At 45.5% G+C, this 19,838-nt stretch overlaps 1 protein-coding gene across 4 annotated transcripts in view; it reads left to right on the top strand.

Moving 5' to 3' along the window:
- The first annotated feature begins 2,027 nt into the window (after window positions 1–2,027).
- Window positions 2,028–19,838, top strand: part of MBOAT1 (membrane bound O-acyltransferase domain containing 1) — a 112,280-nt gene continuing 94,469 nt past the window's right edge. The window contains exon 1 of one of the 4 annotated variants that reach the window (XM_047794564.1): window positions 2,028–2,105. In XM_047794564.1, the coding sequence (XP_047650520.1) occupies window positions 2,040–2,105 (66 nt within the window). In that variant the 5' untranslated portion in view covers window positions 2,028–2,039. Of the gene's footprint in view, window positions 2,106–2,356; window positions 2,962–19,838 lie in introns of those variants that run through there. The other 3 variants (XM_047794567.1, XM_047794565.1, XM_047794563.1) reach the window with 3 other exon arrangements.

The raw sequence follows: 19,838 nt of genomic DNA, 5'->3' as shown, positions 1-19,838 counted from the left end.
TTGTCACTGGTAAATGAAAGAGCTTTTGTAAAGTTAGATATGTTACATCTAACATATAATAATAATTATGAATTTGTGATTGACAGAGGATGCAAAGAGAGATAAAGGAGAAGGAAAAGTGAGCGATGGGTCCGAGGTGATGCTCTTCTACATCTTAGGATCATATTCCATCCTCTGGAAGACAATTTAATTAGGCTTATAGAGTTACTGATCCATTCTTTTGATATCATATCATCTAATAGTTGTTTGAGCATTCATTGTCTCCAGGAGTACAGAATTCTGTGATGTTTTGTTTTCAAGATCTAAGCAGTGTTACAGTATTTTTAAGGAAAAAACTTCAGACAGGATTCTAATCTGTGTTTTGCTGAGCAGAAGAAAATCCACATAGGGCTAATCTTCTGTTTTTATACCTATGCCTATGTGAAGACTCATTTTTTAAAATTTTTTTTGTCTTTTTGCCTTTTCTAGGGCCACATCCGAGGCATATGGAGGTTCCCAGGCTAGGGGTCTAATCGGAGCTGTAGCTGCCAGCTTACACCAGAGCCACAGCAACACGGGATCCTAGCTGCGTCTGTGACCTACACCACAGCTCATGGCAACTCGGAATCCTTAACCCACTGAGCGAGGCCAGGGATCAAACCCGCAACCTCATGGTTCCTAGTTGGCTTCGTTAACCATTGAGCCATGATGGGAACTCTGTGAAGGCTAATTTTTGACAAAAAGACAAAAAAAATTAATAAATAAGATAAAATAGTATTTTCAAGCTCCTTCTGCCCTCATACACCTACCTCACTTAAGCTGTCATCTTACTCAAGATAAGAGGAACATTTATTTCCTGGCTCATGCAGCAGCTCGGTCCTCTTTTGGAGTTCCCATCATGGCTCGATGGTTAATGAACCTGGCTAGTATCCATGAGGATGCAGGTTCTATTCCTGTCCTGGCTCAGTGGGTTAAGGATCCAGTGTTGCTGTGAGCTGTGATGTAGGTCAAAGACGTGCTCAGATCCTGTGTTGCTGTGGCTGTGGTGTAGGCCAGCAGCTGTAGCTCTGATTCGACCCCTAGCCTGGGAACCTCCATATGCCACTGGTGAGGCCCTAAAAAGACAAAAAAAAAAAAAAAAAAAAGATAAGAGGAACATGGCTTCACTTCTGGTCATTTTCTAAAACTATGTAATATTTAATGAACCTGTCTACCCTGATCTATCCTCAAGCATATGCCTGTGTATGTGAGAGAGTGTGTGTGTGTGTGTGCGCGCACACGCATGTGGTATGAATAAAGCAGAGATTGTCATTTGGTGATGGTGGCCTTCTGTAAAATCTCCATGAGCACAGGGAGTAGTGGTAAGGACATTTTTTTTTTGTTGTTCCTCAATAGAGGTCATGAATTGAGAAACTCTGGCCTGGCCTTTTAAAGTTCAGTGCAGCTTTTTAGCGATGAAACTCTCCCAGAAGGCCAGGGTGAGGCCTAGCCTGGGAGAGGAAGTTGTAACAAGTGGCGGAGAGGCCTTCAGTGGGATTTCAAGCTGGAGGCCACATTGATAACAGTATTGGCTCTGCCTCTAGGTTACTGTTCTCCTGTTTGGTTGGGTTCTCTACCAATTAATCCTTGGCTCCCTGGCTCCCTAACAGCTCCCAGGTAAACTGCTGATTCAAAGATTTGGGCTTGGTTACCGGGTGAAGCCTGAGGATTCCCATCAAGTCGCTTTTCTTTTTTCCCCTACTCATCCCATTACAACACTGTTTTCCTGAAAGCCTTGTCCATCAGCGAGCATACAGCAGTTCCTGGAAATGATCAAGATTTTATGATTCTCAAAATCTATTAATCCACTGGAAAAGTTTCCAAGTGCCAGTGATACACTTGGGTGTCTGAGGACACGGAAGTGAAGGGGCGAGGTGTCGCTTTTTAGAACCGGTGCGGGCAAAAAAACTGATCAGAATGCGTTTAATATAACAGTAGCCCCGCTTCCTACAGGGGTAAAGGAGTTCTTAATCCAGAGGGCGGGTCAGACATTCAGGGTCAGAAGCCGGTAGTCCTGGTGTATGCGCTTGTGTGACACAGACCATGGCAGATCAGGGTGTAGGAAACTACGTCTTGACCACAGGAATGTAAGGAGAGAGGGGGCTGGGTGCTGCGGGTGGGGGTGGGGGGGGGGCTGGCTGTGCGTACCGGGGTCTCCTTGGGCTCCCAGCCACCGGCAGATTAACCCTCTGCCCCGAGGATTGCGAGGGAGAAATCTTGCAAGGAAAGCGAAGGAAAATTTTAGCCGGCGCGGGGACCGGAGGGCGGGGTTGGCGAGCGTGCAGTGAAACCAAAACAGGGTGGGGCCAGGGTGCTCCCTAGGGCTCGGCGCCGGCCAGGGGAACCCGGGGGGAAGTCGTTTTGTGGGGCAGGGAGGACGGCGAGCTCGGGAGAAGGAAGAGGAGAGGCTCCTCCCGCCTCCGGGGCTGCGCGCGACCAGGCGCAGAGCTAGGCGGCGGTGCCCGTGGCGTCGCTTTCCTCCTCGGGTCGGCCGGGGCAGGGAGGGCAGGGTGGCGCTTAGGGGCCGGGCTCCGAGTCCCCACTTTTCCTCCCTCCCTCCCTCCTCCCGGGCCGTCCCGGGCGTCCCGGCCAATGAGCGGCGAGAGGAGGGGAGCGGGAAGCGGAGCGCGCTCCGCCGCGGCCCTCCTACCGCGCCCGTGGCCGCAGCGCCAACGCCAAGTTTGCGCCCCAAGAGCTTGCGCTTGATCGCGTTCCCGCTTCGCTGCTGGGTCCCCGCGAGCTAGGCGGCCGCGCTCCCCCTCGGGACAGCCACCCACGCGCACTTGGGCGAGAGGACGCGCAGCAGGGTGGCGTGGGGCCGGGGTAGCAGTCTCCTGAAGATGCAGGATGGCAGCAGAGCCGTCGTCCAGCCTGTCCTACCGCACCACCGGCTCCACCTGTCTGCACCCGCTCAGCGAGCTCCTGGGCATCCCGCTGGACCAGGTAACTGCGGGCGGCCGGGCCTCGGCTGGGGCGTGATCGCAGGAAGCCACCCTGAGCCGGGGGTGGGCATGCAGCCTGGCGGGGAGCATGATCTACCTCCATCCCCGCCCCCATAGCAGTTTTCACTGCTCCCAAACTAGACAGGTGGATTTTTTGCTTTTCGGAGTTGATGTTTTTCTGCTGTCACTATGGCGGGGGGGGAAAGGTATATCCTGCACAGCAGTTTCGAATAAACTTTTTTATTTGTTTGTAGTTTTGGGTTTGGGTTGCCTCGTTTCCTGGAACCAAGTTCTAAAGCATTCTGATAAATGAATCAAGTGTATCTTTCATCGGTATAGTCAAGCCTTCATTATTTTTAATGTAGATGATCCTACGTAGAAACTAAGCCTGATTCTTCTGTAAGTAATAGCCTATAGCTTCTGAATGAGAGTCTTGGGCTTTAGACTATAGCTGTGGAGCTTGTGAAATCAGGTGACAGGTTTTTGTTTGGTTGGTTGTTTGTTTCTTCCTCTTTTTAGGGCCGCACCCACGGCATTTGGAAGTTCCCAGGCTAGGCACCGAATTGGAGCTGTAGCTGCCGGGATACGCCATAGCACATCAGTGCCTAATGCGAACTGGGACAGCTTACTTGATCCTCAGCCCATTGAATGGGGCCAGGGATTGAACCTTTGTCCTCATGATTTGTTAGCACTGAGCCACAAAGGGAACTCCCAGGGTAAGCGTTATTTTGTACCATGTGTCCCACGACCATTGTCAAGGGAGGAGGCCCACAGGAGGCTGTGGTTTTCCCAGGGCCTTAGTTTGTTCAGTCTATCCTGGAGGGTCCAGGCTCCCTAGTAGGACAGGTTAGGTGCTGTTGAAGTTACGTGGACTGTCTAGAAACTGTCTGCTACCATTAAAATTGAAAATGGCAACAAAGAACTGTAATTCCAGGTAAGAAATCTTCCTGAGGGTTGAGGCTATCTTAACCCATTTTCTTGTCTCTTGAAGTGCTGCGGGCTAGATCTGCCTTGTATCTAGCAGTGAGTCAATAAATACACAGTTGACCCTTGAACTACACAGGCTTGAACTGCATAGGTCCACTTAGATGTGGATTTTTGTCAGTAGTAAATTCTGCAGTACTGTATGGTCCACAGTTGGTTGAATCGCAGATTTCTAGGCACTGCAGATACAAAGGGCTGAATATAAATTATAGGCAGATTAACCTCCGTTTTGCTCAGGGGTCAGCTCTGCGTTGATTTAAATGGCATCAGGTACGGCCGGCTTGGAGGAGGGGCCCACTCTTTTGACTGCTTCATGCTGAGTTCTCACCCACTTTTCTTCCTCTGCCTCTCCCTAGTGAGCTTTTAAAAAATTCTTCTTTCCTTCAAACAAGAGCATACCTGCTGCTTTTTCCACGCACGTTCCTGCAGCAATGAGGAAGTGAGACCTGGCCGGTTGCCTCATTCAGATGCTGTTTACTGAGCCACCCTTCTACCTGGTTCCCTCTGAGAATCTGATTCAGAACGATGCCTGATCTGACTCCTGGCTTCTAATCAGTTGCAAAATCCAGAAAGCCTGGAAGTTGGGAGGAGGTATCAGATGCTAACTCCTGTTTTTGCAGTGAGGATGGCGTGACTGCCAGGGACCTGCAAAGGCAGACATAATAGCCAATCCTGTAGTCCTCAAATGAGATATAACTAAGAGCGAAATTTCCTTTAGGGAAGTTTATTTTGTACTTACCCCTCTACCCTCCATCACGATTTATTTTAATTGCATTTTTCTGTTTTCAGCAGTTCAGCACAGCTAGAGAAGAGGAATCTGGGGAAGTTTTTGGGGATAGAAAGAGATAGATTGTTAATGGGTCCCGAAGATTTACGACAGAGAGGCTCCTAGGATGATGTTATTAAGTGCTTTTTAACTGCATCCACCCCCACCCCTGGTCTTCGGGATGTCTGTCGAAGGAATTCTGTCTTTAATTTATGAAAAAGAACAAAAGAGCCTGTGGGATGTTGAAGGCCGAGAGGGAGGGCTTTCTGGGATGAACTGAAGGAAAAATGTGGGTAAGAGGCAAGGAAGCAGCACCTGCGATCTCTTTGATCTAAGTACAGCCCCCCTGCCCTCCAGCAGGGTCAAATCTGAGTGACCCTCCGTGGAAGAAGCACTTAAAGGCAATGCCCCAGCTCGCTTATTTTAGGCCTCCGGAGAATCCCAAACCATAAATAATGTGGTTTGAGGCTAAGCTGTGGCTTGAGAGTCTGGAAGCTTGATGTGTTTTTCTCCCTCACACTTTCAAGGGCTCTTTAAGGCCTTACATGTTAGCCCGACTGGGGGGTAATTGCTGCTCTGCCAGAAAACTTCCTTCTGTGACCACAGACTGGTATTCTATCATCCCCGAGCCCCGGTGTCCACCCATGTAAAAAGGGGTGATAAGACCTACCTTTTGGAGCGGAGATATTTTGTATAGATCTAAAGTGCCCTCCATCAGCAAGGGCACATCAGCACTTTGTATCAGACGGCGTGCTGGCAGGACACAGTTCAACTCAAGGGAATGCAACAAAGAAACTTGAATGAACTGCTTAGAGAGCTGTGGGTGGCATTAAGGGACCCAAGAAAGGATGTTCACCTTCCTATACTGGGGCGCTGAAGGGGAAAGGGAGGAAGTTCTGTGGCCAGGATGCAGGAGAGAAGTAGAGAGAGAAACTTCCATCTCTTGCAGTGGCCCCTCCTGTGGGTGGCTGGCCTGGGGTGCCTGGGTGATGTAGCCTACAGGAGCTCCTCTTGGGGCACAGAGTGGAGAAGAGAAAGGTGGAGCCAGCTCTGGAGGACCGTGCTAGGATAAGAGCACAGCCCTTGGTATCTGTTTGCTCCTGACCCATTAACTTGCAATTTGCTAAAAATGATAAAACATGCATCTCAAATTAGCCATGCAACTCTTCATATGTCACTTAAAGATAGTGAACCCCTTTGCTGATAGCCTAACGTTTCACATGTCTGTTGGTAATTTCTGAATTGATTGTACTTGCGAGAATGTTTTTGGCTTCTGGGTCTCCCTGTGTCAAGTAGGTGATTATTTGCAAAAACTGAAATATGCGTGGAGCATTCTACTGTGTGAGCGAAGAACTCTTTTATTTTTCATCTGATTCTTCCATTTCTCTGTTTTGTTAGCTCCTGGGGGGAGCCTGTGTGCAACTGTGACCATCCTGAGGAAGAGGCTATGGGACTTTTTTACTAACCTGGCCTCTTCCTAAAGATACTAAATGCAAAATCATCTGATTTTAGTAGAGACTAAAGCATAGCCATTCAGACCCAGAAATGAATGGTGACTTAGGGGCCTCCGCAGGTGCCTCACAGATGGATTAGTTGAAAACCATGTTTCTAAAATGAGTCCCTTTCTGTCGAGCAGATGTGGAGCCTGGGCAGAGAAGGGAAGGTGATTGTTTTATTTTTTTGTTTGCATCATCTGCTCATGCCCTCTCCACTTTGTTTTGATTGTGGAGTATGACATGGCCTGCCTTTAAGCTAACCTAGCCTTCAGAGTTTGCAAAACGGACTCAGCTCCCAGGATGGATGGGGTAATGCTGACATTGTTAACTTTGTGTGGTACAGAGTCATATCCTAGGAGCTGTGCAAGATGCGAAGTTCCTGGCCATAAGGAATGTGTAATTTGGTGGTGGGGAAACTCTGAGTGTCAAGGCTCTTTTTACCGATTGGCATCCCCAGATTTGTCAGTTCTGCATGAGTTATCAATTCATCATTAAACTAGGATTCTTTGGATTTCCATTTCCCCCCCCCCCCCACAATGTAGCATCAGCAGAGAAAGGGGCAAAGGAAAGAGAGACCAGCACATGAGAATCCAGGAAATGATTTTCAGGATTAAAGCTGCAAAGGTTTAGGCCTATTCATGTACGCTTGTGTTACAGTTTTAAAAAGTTAGATGGGTGCAGACCAGTTCTGTAGGCCTGGTCCTTTCGACAACATGGTGATACCAGCAGTGGGTTTTGGGGATGATTCTACCAGGGCCTCTGACCACAAAGTTTCTTTCCCTGTCCACAGTTTTCAGGTTGTGGAAAGCCCCACCCTCAATTCTCTTCTTATCAAAGTCTCGCCCTTAGTTAAAAGCTCAGCTGACATTCCACAGTTGTTATTAAATCCATTAAATATTTAACACTAGTAGTGCCAGGTACCTGGTCACGTCAGAGAAATAAAAGGATTAAAAAAAAAATCAAGGTTTCTCTCTTTGAAGGACTTACACACCTGTAGAGGAGACTAAAGACCTACCTAAGGACACAGGGCTGCACATTCACAGACCTGTGTAAGTGCTCATAGAAATGTGTAGATGGGACCTGGTGGAACAGAGAGAGGACAGCCGCAGGAACCCTTGGACTCCTGTAAAATTTCCTGCCTACCTTTGACACTGTTTATATTTCATGCTTCGTGAATGTTACCTTATTTTGTTAGGTATCCTGCTGGGTTTGTATGTTGAGTTTCAAACTCATTTAAGTCTCCTTGAGGTCTAGGTTTCTTCTCTCCTCATATTCCAAGCAAGTAGTAGGCGCTTAGTGAATGTTTATCATTCGTAATAATATGTGCCCATGCTAATGATAGGCATGCTCAAACGTTGCTCTGTAGCATCTTGTTTTTAAAGTGAACAGGAGACAGGCCTTTGTTGGGGGGAAAGTTCTCCACTGAACATCTTCCGCTGTTAGTGCTGCCTCTGCGCTGTACCCTGGGGTTTCTCTTCCCTTCACCCTGGGGCCTTCCACTTAACCGCAGCTCAGGATGCATATGGCAGGCCACAGAACGTGGGTCCTGCCTGCAGAGAGCCACTGCATTTTATTTTTGGCTTCAGTAGTTCCCGCAAAGCCAGGCCTCCTCTCCCCACTGAACTTCCCTTTTGTTGTCTGATATTGAAAATCATTGGCTTACGGGAGGAAAATCATTTGGTTAGACCACAAGCAACAACATACCGTGTTGCTGCTGTGTTCCAGGAATTTCTGGGACTGTGTGAGGCTATGAGGTTTCAAACATGGAAAAAATACAGTCCACCCCAAAACACGCCTTGTTGGGTGTGGTGGGGACACAGACCTCAACCCATGTGGTTCCTGGGTGGTGCCTAGACCAGCAGCATCAGCCTTGAAACGTGTTAGAAATGTCCATTCTCTGCCTGGAGCCCCTGTCCATAGCTCTGGGGGGAGCTGACCCAGCCAGGGGGATTCAATGAGCCCTTCAGGCGGTGCTCATCCCCCAGAAGTTTGAGAACCATCACTGTATACCGATAATTGGGGTATAAATTAATTAAGTGCAGTGGAATGCGAGGAGGTATGGTTGTCAGAGAGCACGAGCATGCTACAGGTGGGAAGGAACCTGAATTGGGTTTTGAAGGACCCAGAAGTGTTTGTCAGGCAAAATGGGTACATTTTGTGCAGAGGTGGGGAGGTGTGAAATGATGTGCTTCATTTAAGGAACCAAGTCCACCAAAGTGGCTGGTGGGGCTGCCCTTGTGGGTTCTGTGGACTCTAGATGGGGGACATAGGCACGGGGTCACATCACAAGGAAGCAGGAAGGCTCTGGTGAGGTGTTTGCACCTCATCCTGAGACCAGGGGCGGCAAACGTTTCCGGTAAAGGGCCAGACAGTCAACATTTTTGGTTTTGCAGCCCGTGCAAGTCTTTGTCACAATGATCAGCTGTGCCGTTGTGGCTTGAGAGCAGCCGTAGACAATGGGTAAATCATTGGGCCTGGCCGTGGTCTCGTGAAACTTTATTTATGGATGCTGAAATTTGAATTTTATGTAATCTGCATGTGTTGTGAAATTCTCTTTTTTTAATTTTTTTTTTTCTAACTCTTTAAAAATGTCAGAAGATGTAGTTGACATGCAGGCCGCACAAAAACAGACAAGGGCTGGATTTGGCGCAAGGACTGGAGTTTGAGACCCCTGCTGTACATGAGTTTTCTTTAAATTTGATGGATGGGTCATCATCAGAATCTGTCACCATGGAGGCTTCTGAGATTTGGTTCCGAGCTGGTAAATCTGAGTACAAATCAGGGTGAAGGGGCTCCCCAGGTGATTCTTGGGCCAGCTGAAATTCAGAGGCACTGATGCCATCAAAGGGAAGGCATTGAAGGGTTTCGTTGTGAACACATTTTTATCTTGTGAACGGGGGCAGAAGGTCATGGCTGAAGGAGGCAGGAATGGAAGCGGAGCAGGGGTTTTGAGGATGAGTGGGTGTTTAGAGTAATCTTTATGGGGGAGCAGAGAAAGAGCTGACTGGGACCCATTTAATGGGTTGCTGAGTATCATCCACCCACTGAAAATCAAAAATTTCAGCATTTGTGCCAATATGCGCTTTTCCTCTTTCAGTTCCTTCTTCCAGGAGCGAAAGTAAAACACACTGTTGGATGTTTGTGGGGAAGGTTGTTAGAACTTTAGAAGTCAGGGTGTTGAAAGATGCTGACGCATAGTGGAGGTGAGGAGAGTGAAAAGGGAGACATTTCGGGATTGGAGGGATGTTGAGGAGCAGGTGTGGGGGAAGTGAGAGAGTCCAGGGCTGGGATCTTCTAGTTGAAGATTCCTGGTGAAGCTTCTCTGGACGGTGATGAAAATCAGGCTGTAGACGTGGGAGAGGGGTTGAAAGTTGATTTGGTTTTGCAAGCCAAGGAACTGGGGAAGGTGATGGACTGTTCTCTTAAATGCCGAAGCTGCCCAGGTGACTGGGGATGCAAGGTGGGGAGAAAGACCGTGCGGTACCTAAGCTCTCCAGGAATGTGGAGATTGATAGGTTCTGACAGAGAAGGAGGACCAGTGAGGGTATGGTCAGCTCTGCTGTCAGGCAGTCAGCCACCTGCTCGTTAATGTTAGGAGTCTGGATGAAGTCTGGAGGGAGGTACTTCCTGCTTGGAAGGATGGTGCCTCTTTCAGAGGGCATTGGAAGGGCTCTCCCAGCCCTTCATAAAAGGGGGGCAGCAGCTGAGACTGACAAGGGGGAGGACATCTGCTCTGTTCTTTCTGTGCCCATCACTTCCACTTTCCCCCAATCGTCCTCATCCTAGAGGCCCAGGTCACACAAAGCACTCATTAAACACTTTGCTGAATAAATGCAATCCCAAACAGAATGCAGAATGCATTCCCATGCTTTCTTTAAAAATCAGCTTTAGGAATTCCCGCTGTGTTGCAGCCGCTGAAGGACCTGGCGTTGTTTCTGTAGCAGCGTGGATTCGATCCCTGGCCCAGCATGGTGGTTTAAGGAAATCAGGTTGCTGCAGTTGTGGTGCAGGTCACCGCTGTGGCTTGGATTCAGTCCCTGGCCCAGGAATCTCCATATGCTATTGGTGCAGCAAAAACAAACAACCCCCCCCCCCCAAAAAACAACCCCCCCCCCCGCAAGAAACAACTTTAAAGACCTTTCTAGGGGGTAAGATCCTTTCTAAATGGGTTAAGGATCTGGCGTTGTCACTCCTGTGGCTTGGGTTGCTTCTGTGGCACAGGATTGACCGCTGGCCGGGGAATGTCTGCATGCTGTGTGTGTGGCCAAAAAAAAAAAAAAAAAAAATGACCTTTCTACTCAGACTGATGACAAACACAGTAAAGGCAGATGTGCTCCTTTAATGTCATTTGATTTTATCCAGCACTTGTGTCTTTTACTCCACAAGTATATTAAATTGAGGTAAGGATGGTGAAGGAGACATGGTCCAAAGCAGCATGGGGAAGTTTGGAAGAGCAGGGACTTTCTTCTCTCTGCTCGGCTGTTACAGTGGCAAAATGGGAAAACAACTGCCTAGAGGCAGACTGTCCTCCGGCAAGGCAAAGCATGGAGGGCGGGAGCTGGGAAGATGCTGATGTTTTTGAGCAGAGCAGAGGGAGGGCTTTGAGAAGGTCAACTGTGGGAGGGAGGTCGGTAGGGGGAAGATGAGTCAGGAAGAGGAGGATGTCGGGAGCAGCCCTGGCTGCAAGTGGAGAAATGGAGTCTGCGTGCTGGGCAGGAGGCTGGGGGACCCAGCCAGGGTTCTCAGCAGGTAGAGGTGCCCCCTGGGGCCCCAGAGTCCTGATGAGACCATGGTCAGGGACTGACCCTGAGCCTTGCCACCTCTGCTGAAGCTGCACACAACTGTGGTGGGAAGTCCTTTTGTGGCTCTGAAGAGGTTGCTTTTGGGAGCTGGAAGGTGGCTTTTAAAATAGCCAGAGACCATCAAACGATGAGGTGTGTTGAAGGCAAGACCCTGTGTTATAAACCCCAAATTCCATAGAAGGGAGAGGTCACGGCTGGTGGCACTTGGGACTGTCCCTTCGTCCAGCCCTGAGGAAGCCTCTGCCCTGGGTGGGAGGATGAGGTCTCCGCTTGGGGGAACTCCAGGTGAGTCCAGGAGGTGGGCTGGCCCGGCTGTGCTGACTGATGTCACATCTGGTGGCCTGACTTGATAATAGTTGAAGGGAGGGCAGGCGTGGCCATATGCTCTCTGGCAATTTCAAGCAGGAGCCTAGTGGGTCCTGGACCTTTAGTGTCCTGTTGTGGAGCAAGAGGTGGCTCTTGGCACCTTGTCCTCAGTTTACCTGTCTGGCTTAATGGCACCAACAACTCCATGTAATGAGTGATTAAACAGGCCTGCAGTCTTAAGTAACTTGCCTGCAGCCCCGATCCTGGGCAGGGGCAGAGGCAGGACTCAAACCCAAGACCGTCTCTGCAGGCATTGCGCCTAGTCGCTGCCCTGCCTCCCAGCCACCACTTCCCTGGGCGCTGTCCCATCACCACAGAGGATGCGTTCTTTGCTGTGCCTTAGATCCACTGTCTTTCATGCCTTCCAGCTTCTGCTCACACTTTTCCTTCTCCCGGGCATTCGTCCTCATCCTGGTCCTCCTAGCCTGCCTCTGCTCTTGTCTGCTCTGTGTAACCTTGGCCTTACTCTCTTCCTTCCCCCTTGCAGACCCCTTCCTCCCCACCCCAGGGCCAAATGGGTTCCCTTTAATTCCTTTGTTTCTCCATTCTCTCTGTACTGTACGGTACCTCCTTTTATTTTTATTTATTTTTTTTTTGAGGGAGGTAGATTATGACTGTAATTCAACAGATTATGTTTATTTGCAATTAGTTGACTTTGTCAGATCTCTTTGTCCACATATGGGTTATGCTTATCTGTTTCTATCTTTTTTTTCCATTGAAATGTAGTTGATTTACAAATTGCGTTAGTTTCAGGTGTCCAGCAAAGTGGTTCTGTTATGTATATATATATATATATATATATATATATATATATATATATATACTTTTTTTTAGATTATTTTCCATTATAGGTTATTACAAGATATTGACTATACCCCTGTGTTATACAGTGAATCCTTGTTGCTTATTTATTTTATGTATAGTTTGTATCTATTAAGCCCAAACCCCTGTTGTTCCTCCCCTATTCCTTTCCCCATTCGTAACTGAGTATTTTTCTCTTTGTGAGTCTGCTTCTGTTTTGTATATACATTTATTTGTATTATTTTTTTAGATTCCACATGTAAATATTATAATATTTGTCCTTCTTTATCTGACTTACTTGTATCATATTCTCTAGGTCCATCCACATTGCTGCACATGGCAGTATGTCATTCTTTTTTCCTGCATGGTGCCTCCTACCTTATGTCTCAGATTTTTAGCACTCTTTCTGCCCTGTGTGACTCTGAGAGGCTTCTTTTTGTATGCCAAATATTGGACTAGAAGGGGGATAATTAGGGTCTGTGCCTTCTATCAGACAAACCTATATGCATATGTAAGCTCTTGTAATACCATATGCTCAGTGCTCCCCAGAATATGTGTGGACCTCAGCTCCCCTGGCCTGTCCTGGGGAGGTGGGGGGGTACTTCCTGGGAGCTGCAGCTCTGGAAGGAGAAGGTGTGGGGCCAGGTGGGACAGATAGAATATTCCAGGAAGAGGAAGCTGTTTGAGCAGAGGTACTAAGACTCAAGAAAAGGTGAACTTTCTTCATGGGCAGTGACAGAGGATGAGTTGTAGTCATCTTGGTATTCTTATTAATAAGAACTAAATGAACGTTTGTTCCACAGAAATGGAATTTTATTTACATATTTGCATTGGAATGGATGAGTAAGTCATGATGCAATTAGGAGCCAGTTCTTTTTACTAACTAGTTAGGTCTGTTTATTATTTGGAACCTGCATTTCAGATTGAATAGGCCTAATTTCTGATTTGAAAGTCAATTAATGGCCCGAGTGCTGACAGTTAAATGTTAATCTCGTGTGGTTTAAATATAAAATTTTCCATTCCCTGTTTTCATTATGTGGAGTTGATAGATGCATTACTTGTAATTATAAATGCACATGCAATTATACATGCAGATATTAATATCATTTGGGGGGACCAGTTGTCTCAGGTTGGTGTGAGCAACATGTGGGAATTTCCTTGAGCAGTCTAAATTTGAGTCACAGGTAAAAAGCACCACAGGCTCAAGTATTCCCAAGTGTTTTCAAAGCATGGCCTCTGAATTACATTTGTGAAGAAAAATTTCTTGACAAGATTATATCTAAAAAGATATGATCTGGAAATATCTTTTGTAGCAGCAGCTTGTAAAAAGAATTCAGTTTGTATAATTTAATCACAGTATTTGGTTGTGTGCTTTTCAGAAGCTTTCTATTTTAAGTAAGTCCGCCCTTTCAGTAAACAAGATAAAAGAGAAAACTCACTGCAGTCTCACTAATGACACTTTCTAGTAGGTTTGCCAGGATAGCACAATGATGAGAGAGTAATCAGTGGGAGAAGTAACTTCAAGTAGTTTACGCTGGTTAAAAGTGTGCTTTGTTAAAAGACCATTATCTCTTAGGGTTTAGGAACGTGACCGGCTGCTCAAAAATGAACTCATTAACCCATTTGTAATGTTTTTTAGTTAGCCAAAAAATACGCACTTGGTGAATCATTTACCGACTTCCTTGTAATAGTGGGGCCCTGCCTGTATCTTTGTTATCAGTGATTCGTCTTCTTTGCAGAATGGTTTTGAGAGTCCGCATAGCATGAAAGTGGCCCTGAGTGTGGAGCTAGGATTTCTGTGGGGGATGGTGCTGGGGGGTTTCCAACCGCCGTATTATCACAAATATTCTCTTCTCAAATTTTAGCAAAACAACAATCCGAAGCTCGGGTTCTAGTTTCATTTGAAAAAAAAAAAAAGGGGCAGGGGTGCATTGGAGAAGTTTTGGTCAGAGGGTTAATTCTTATTTCAAACAAGTAATTAAAATAGCCTGTGGTTTGTTCCCCCACCCCGCTTTTGTCTCCTTCATCATTCTGTAACTCTAATATGAAACAGAACCCGCAGAGGTACACAGCTAAAAGGCTGCTAAGGCCTAGAGGAAGTTGCTAAATTCAAAAGTCACTTTGTGCAATTTCATGAAGTGGTTTAACTGTGATGTGTCACCGGGTTGAGGCATCTTTCTTCCCAGGACTCCCCTCCCCCACAGTATTGTCTGCTCCATCTTTAAAAAAAAATTCATTTCATTTATTAAAATATTTGTTTATTTTAATTAAATATTTTTAATTTTTAAGAAGTTAACTTTGGGGGGGTTATTTTTTATAAATACAGTTTAGAACATTTAGTTTTCTGATTAGGTAGTTGAGTTACTTAGGAGTATCAAAATCACAAGGCAGAAGAGGGCGATATAATGAAAGGTTAGTCCCTGTGGGGTCCACACCCCCCACCCCGCCCCCAGTTTGCAGCTGCGCAGATCCCCTCCCCACTGGCAGCCAGTGGCATCCTTTCAGAGACAGGCCTACCCATCTATGTACACAGAATCTGTTTGTCTTTTCTGAGACAAATGATAATGTCCAGTTCTTCCACTCATCGCCTTAAAAAAAAAAAAAGTAACAGTGTCTCTTAGGGATTGACTCATATCTGCATATACAGAGCTCTTCTGATGCTGACTTCCTTCTTGCCTTTTCTGAGAGCTCTGTTTCTGTGCTTCCAGAAACAGCCTCATCCTTTAGCAGATGCCGAAAGCTGCTGGGGTTGAAGGGTGGGGGGTGCGGGGCGGGACAGAGTTGGGGAGGGGTCTTAGGTGAGGTGTGCCTTTAGGTTCTCCTTGGAGGGAGAGAGGTACACTTTGGAGTTAGGCATGAAGACCTTAAAGATTCCTGCCCCGTGTACCTCAGGGATGGAAATGGCCTCCGCCTCTAACGAGCCCTGGTGTCAGCAGCACAGCTCCAGAAATTTTGGTGTCTCCGTTTTCCAGAAATGATGCTCTTTAAGACCAGTTCAGCTCTCAGCGTCTGTGATTCCAAGATCTTCAACAGTGGCAAGGAAAGCCAGGTTTTAGGTTGTAAAGAAACACCATTCTTGAGGGTAAAGCCCACAAAGCAAGAGGTTTTTGTCATCTTTTTATCTGTCAGTGATGAGGCTAAGAGGATTATACGTGTATAGTTTACTTTCCTATTTCTCCCAGTGAAATGTACGCATTTCCATGCATGTTGGCTAAGGTGAGCTAATCTTCAGAGCTCTGGAATCTTCTTCCACCTCCTCATTAGAGTAAGGTCAGAATGCCTTAGGAATCTGTGTGCTTTACGCTGAAAATACGATCATGTAAGAAAGAGCTTCTGTTTCTTGTTTACTAGGGATACTGTGCTGGTTTCCCTCCCTTTTCTATTCCAAAAGATAATTGCCCATTCATCTCCAAACAGGAAGAATTAACTTGCCTGAAGGTTATTTAAGGGAAGCAAGTCAACATGTATAAGAAATTTCTGCATGGCTCAGCGGAAATAAATCTGACTAGCATCCATTAGGACTGGGTTCCATCCCTGGCCTGGCTCAGTGGGTTAAGGATCCAGCATTGCTGTGAGCTGTAGTGTAGGTCACAGGTATGGCTCGGATCTGGCGTTGCTGTGGCAGTGGCATGGGCCAGTGGCCACAGCTCTGATTCAGTCTCCAGCCTGGAAACCTCCATGTGCTGCAAGTGCAGCCCTAAAAAGACCAAAAAATAAAATAAAATAAAATAAAATAAAATAAAATAAAATAAAATAAAAGACATTTATGCAGAGAGCCATTTTCTACACATTTGGAGGAAAGGACAAAAAGAGGTTTTATTTTTTTTCAATGTGTGGGACCTAAGGGTGGAGTTTACAAAAGGATGTAACAGATTATTTTGTGATCTCAGCCTTATGGAGTTAACAGTTACCTCGGTTTTGTAGTAAGTTAGCTTGACTAAGTTGCACAACTTAAGTTGACCTATGTGATTGTCTTTCTGTTGAGGTATTTAGAGTGTCTTATTATATATATCTTCATCTGATGGCCAGTTTTATTACCTCAATTTAAAAGAAGAACAAAAGGAGGCTATAAACTAAAAAAAAAAAAATCACTTGGTCAAGATACAGGGGCCCCCATTTTCATCGTAATAACCAATAATGGATTATGACTGTGCATCTTAGCTAGTTGAAACTGCAGAGGGAATTTGAAGGTTGATAGTAGGCTGTAAAATGATTTAGAAATTGACCTCTTACAAGTTTTTGTGAGAGCTGGAAAACCATCTCTTATGTACTTGGCAACCTTCAAATATTTATGAGTTGCGTGTGTCCAGATTTGGTTCTGTGTTGCAAAGTTTCTAGAAAATATGGAGAAGTTAGGAAAGAGCAGGAAAAACTGTTATAAGAACAACTGGACTGAAGGTTGCTAAACAGAAGGAAATGAACTTGAATGAAAGAGTTGACTAAAGATGACAAAAACCTCAGACTGTGAAGTGGCTGTAGACTGTGTGAGGACCATAAAATGCTAGTCAGGTGGCCATAAACAGGGTGTGCCATGAATGCACCTCATTTCCTGAAGGCCTTGAACTTGATGGCCTCAGAGAACTCTTTTGTTGTGTCATTTTATAATTACCCCTCTTTAGCATGAGTCAAAATTCTAAGGGTCTCCCCATTGCTTCAAGAAAGGACTTGCATATCATTTAAGGTTTGCTGTTTGCTTAATAATAGATCACATTCTATGGTAATTAAAAAAAAATCCCCAACTTATCTTGGAATAATTTTAAATGTACAGGAAAGTTGTAATGATATTACAAGGGTTTTTTTTATACATGCTCCTCTCCCCCTCAACCCCAGGTTTCCTCAGTGTTAGGTAACATGTCAAAACTAAAACATCAGCACTGATAAATAACTATTAAATCCATTCCAGACGTTTTGAATTTCACCAATTTTTCCAGTAATGTCCTCTCTCTAATCTAGGATTATATACTTCACACTCACCCATATCAAGTACACAATTCAGTATATATTTTTTACTGTATTCAGTACAGTAACTCAGTTGTAGGTACTGTAGTAACAGTTGTGTAACTGTGGTCACAAGGGAATTTTAAAACATTTTTGCCCTCCCCCCAAAAGAAACCCTGTGTCATTAGCAGTTCCCACCTCCGCCCAAGTCCCCCCTCCCTTGTCCACATCCTAGTCCCTGGCAACCACTGATTTACTTTCTCCTTGTAAATAGGCCTATTCTGGACAGTTTGTATAAATCCACTCATAGGATATGTGTCTCTGAGATTGGTTTCTGTCGTAGTCAAGGGTCTCCAGTGATTTTGATTAGGTGCTCATCCTCTTGTACTTTACCTGTGGGGATAGAGACCTGGATTCAAAGTATCATCCTTTTGAGGGAAGTTGGGTTTCCTCTGCCAGAGCACCTGGGAGCACTCCCAATCTAGGCTCACTTAAATTAAACTTCTTCCTTTGGATTTGTGTGTGTGTGTGTCTGGGGGAGGGGGCGGCTATATAGGGCAGGTGGATTTAGGGCTCCAAACTCTCATTTTCAGAGTTTTTGTACATTTTATCTCTCGACCCAGAGCCATAGGAACATGCATCCCACTGTCTCCCTCTCTGGGGAGGGCTTTTTTTCCCTAGTGAGGTGTCATCTTTCAGAAGTTTAGGAGGGGTCCTGGCTTCAAGACATGTTTTAGCTTTATGGGGCATCTTTACATCTTCTTCATAACTCTCTATTCTCAATCTGCTTTGTCTCTGCTTTGTCTCTGTTAACTCAGCTCTGGGCTACTTAGATGGGACTATGCCCCAGGGCAAATGCCATTTTCAGGGGCTTACATCTCTGATTTCTGCTTTCTGGTTCTAAGGAATTCTCTTACTTTTCCACTAGTTTAGTTGTACATAAAAATGATCAAGCACGTCAATACAAATGCATGTTTAGCTTTGTGTAGATATACCGGTTACATTTCTATTACATATAGAAATGTTTATAGATGTGTATATTCAAAGGTTAGTAGGCTCACATATATTTCCTTGCCCTATCAGCCGAGAGGGTCTATAGGAGTGACACTCCATTAACAGTGGTCACATCCACACCTGGATTTTGGCTTCTAATACCACTCTCCAATAAAAGGAATCATTGGGGGAGTTCCCATCATGGCTCAGTGGAAACGAATCTGACTAGCATCCATGAGGTTGCAGGTTCAACTCCTGGCCTTGCTTAGTGGGTTAAGGATCTGGTGTTGCCGTGAGCTGTGGTGTAGGTTGCAGACGAGGCTTGGTTCTGGTGTTACTGTGGCTGTGGCGTAGGCTTGCAACTACAGCTCTGATTGGACCCCTTGCCTGGGAACCTCCATATGCCGTGGGTGTAACCCTAAAAAGACAAAAAAAAAAAAGGAATCATTGGGGCTCTTTGGGGAAATGGCTGATGCTAGGAATGGGGCAGGAAATACACAAGATAACCTGGCAACATCTCACAGTGACAGAAAGCAAGGAAGTACAATAGTAATGAAAACTCATAATGATAAGAGAGTGTCAAATGGACATAGAAGCCAACTGAAAGAGCTTCCAATGGCCAAGGCTGAAACAATTTGGACAATAAAATAAAGAAGTATTATAGAATTATAGATTAAATAAGTATAAATTATAGATCTAAAATCTGTAGATTGTGAAAGTATTAAATTATAAGCCAAAGGGTAAAACAAACAACCATGAGTTCATATTGATATAATTGATGATTAACTCAATGGGAGAATACACATATCTCCCTACAGAATTCCTTCATGTTGATATTCTACCTTCAAAAATGGGTGTGTCATCACTTCCTTCCACAGGGGATGGTAAGGAAAGGGAACTGGGAGGAGAATAATTTTACAGTGGAGGAGCCTAACAAACATGACCTAAGCCAAGTGACAAGGTCAACATCAAGGGCGATATTTATATTGATATCCCATTACCCTTAATGTGATGTGGTGAAAATGACACTCTCCTTTTGTGATTTTCCTCCCCCAAACTCATAACCCCTGTCTAATTCTGAGAAAAACATCAGACAAATCCCAGTTGAGAGATTCGACAAAATACCTCCCAGTATTCCTCAAGACTGACAAGGTCGTCAGAAACAAGGCAAGTTGGAGAAACTGTCATAACCCAGAGGAGCCTCAGGAGACCTGACAACTAAATGTCATGTGGTGTCCTGAATGGGATCCTGGAGCAGAAAAAGGGCACGAGGTAAAAAATGAGGAAATCTGAATAGAGTATGCTCTTTAGTTCATACTAATGTATCAGTATTGGTACATTGACTGTGACAAGTGAAACCCTAAGATATAAGATACTAATAATAAACAGGTTGTAGGATTTATAAGAACTCTCTGTACTATCTTTGCAATTTTTCTGTCAATCTAAACCTATCCTAAAAAATACATTTTATTTAAAATCTGCTGCTTTTGGAATTCCTGTTATGGCTCAGAGGTTACCAACCCAACTAGTATCTATGAGGACATGGGATTGATCCCTGGCCTCACTCAGTGGTTTAAAGATCCTGAGCTGCTGTGGGCTGCAGTATGGGTGGAGGACACAGCTCAGATCTGGTGCTGCTATAGCAGCTATAGCTCTGGCCTGGGAACTTCCATATGCCACATGGGCAGCCCTAAAAAAGACAAAAACAAACAAACAAAAAAAACAAAACAAA

Source organism: Phacochoerus africanus, chromosome 9, assembly GCF_016906955.1.
Source record: "Phacochoerus africanus isolate WHEZ1 chromosome 9, ROS_Pafr_v1, whole genome shotgun sequence".
Taxonomy (NCBI): Eukaryota; Metazoa; Chordata; class Mammalia; order Artiodactyla; family Suidae; genus Phacochoerus; species Phacochoerus africanus.
This window is presented reverse-complemented; position numbering and strand designations above follow the sequence as displayed.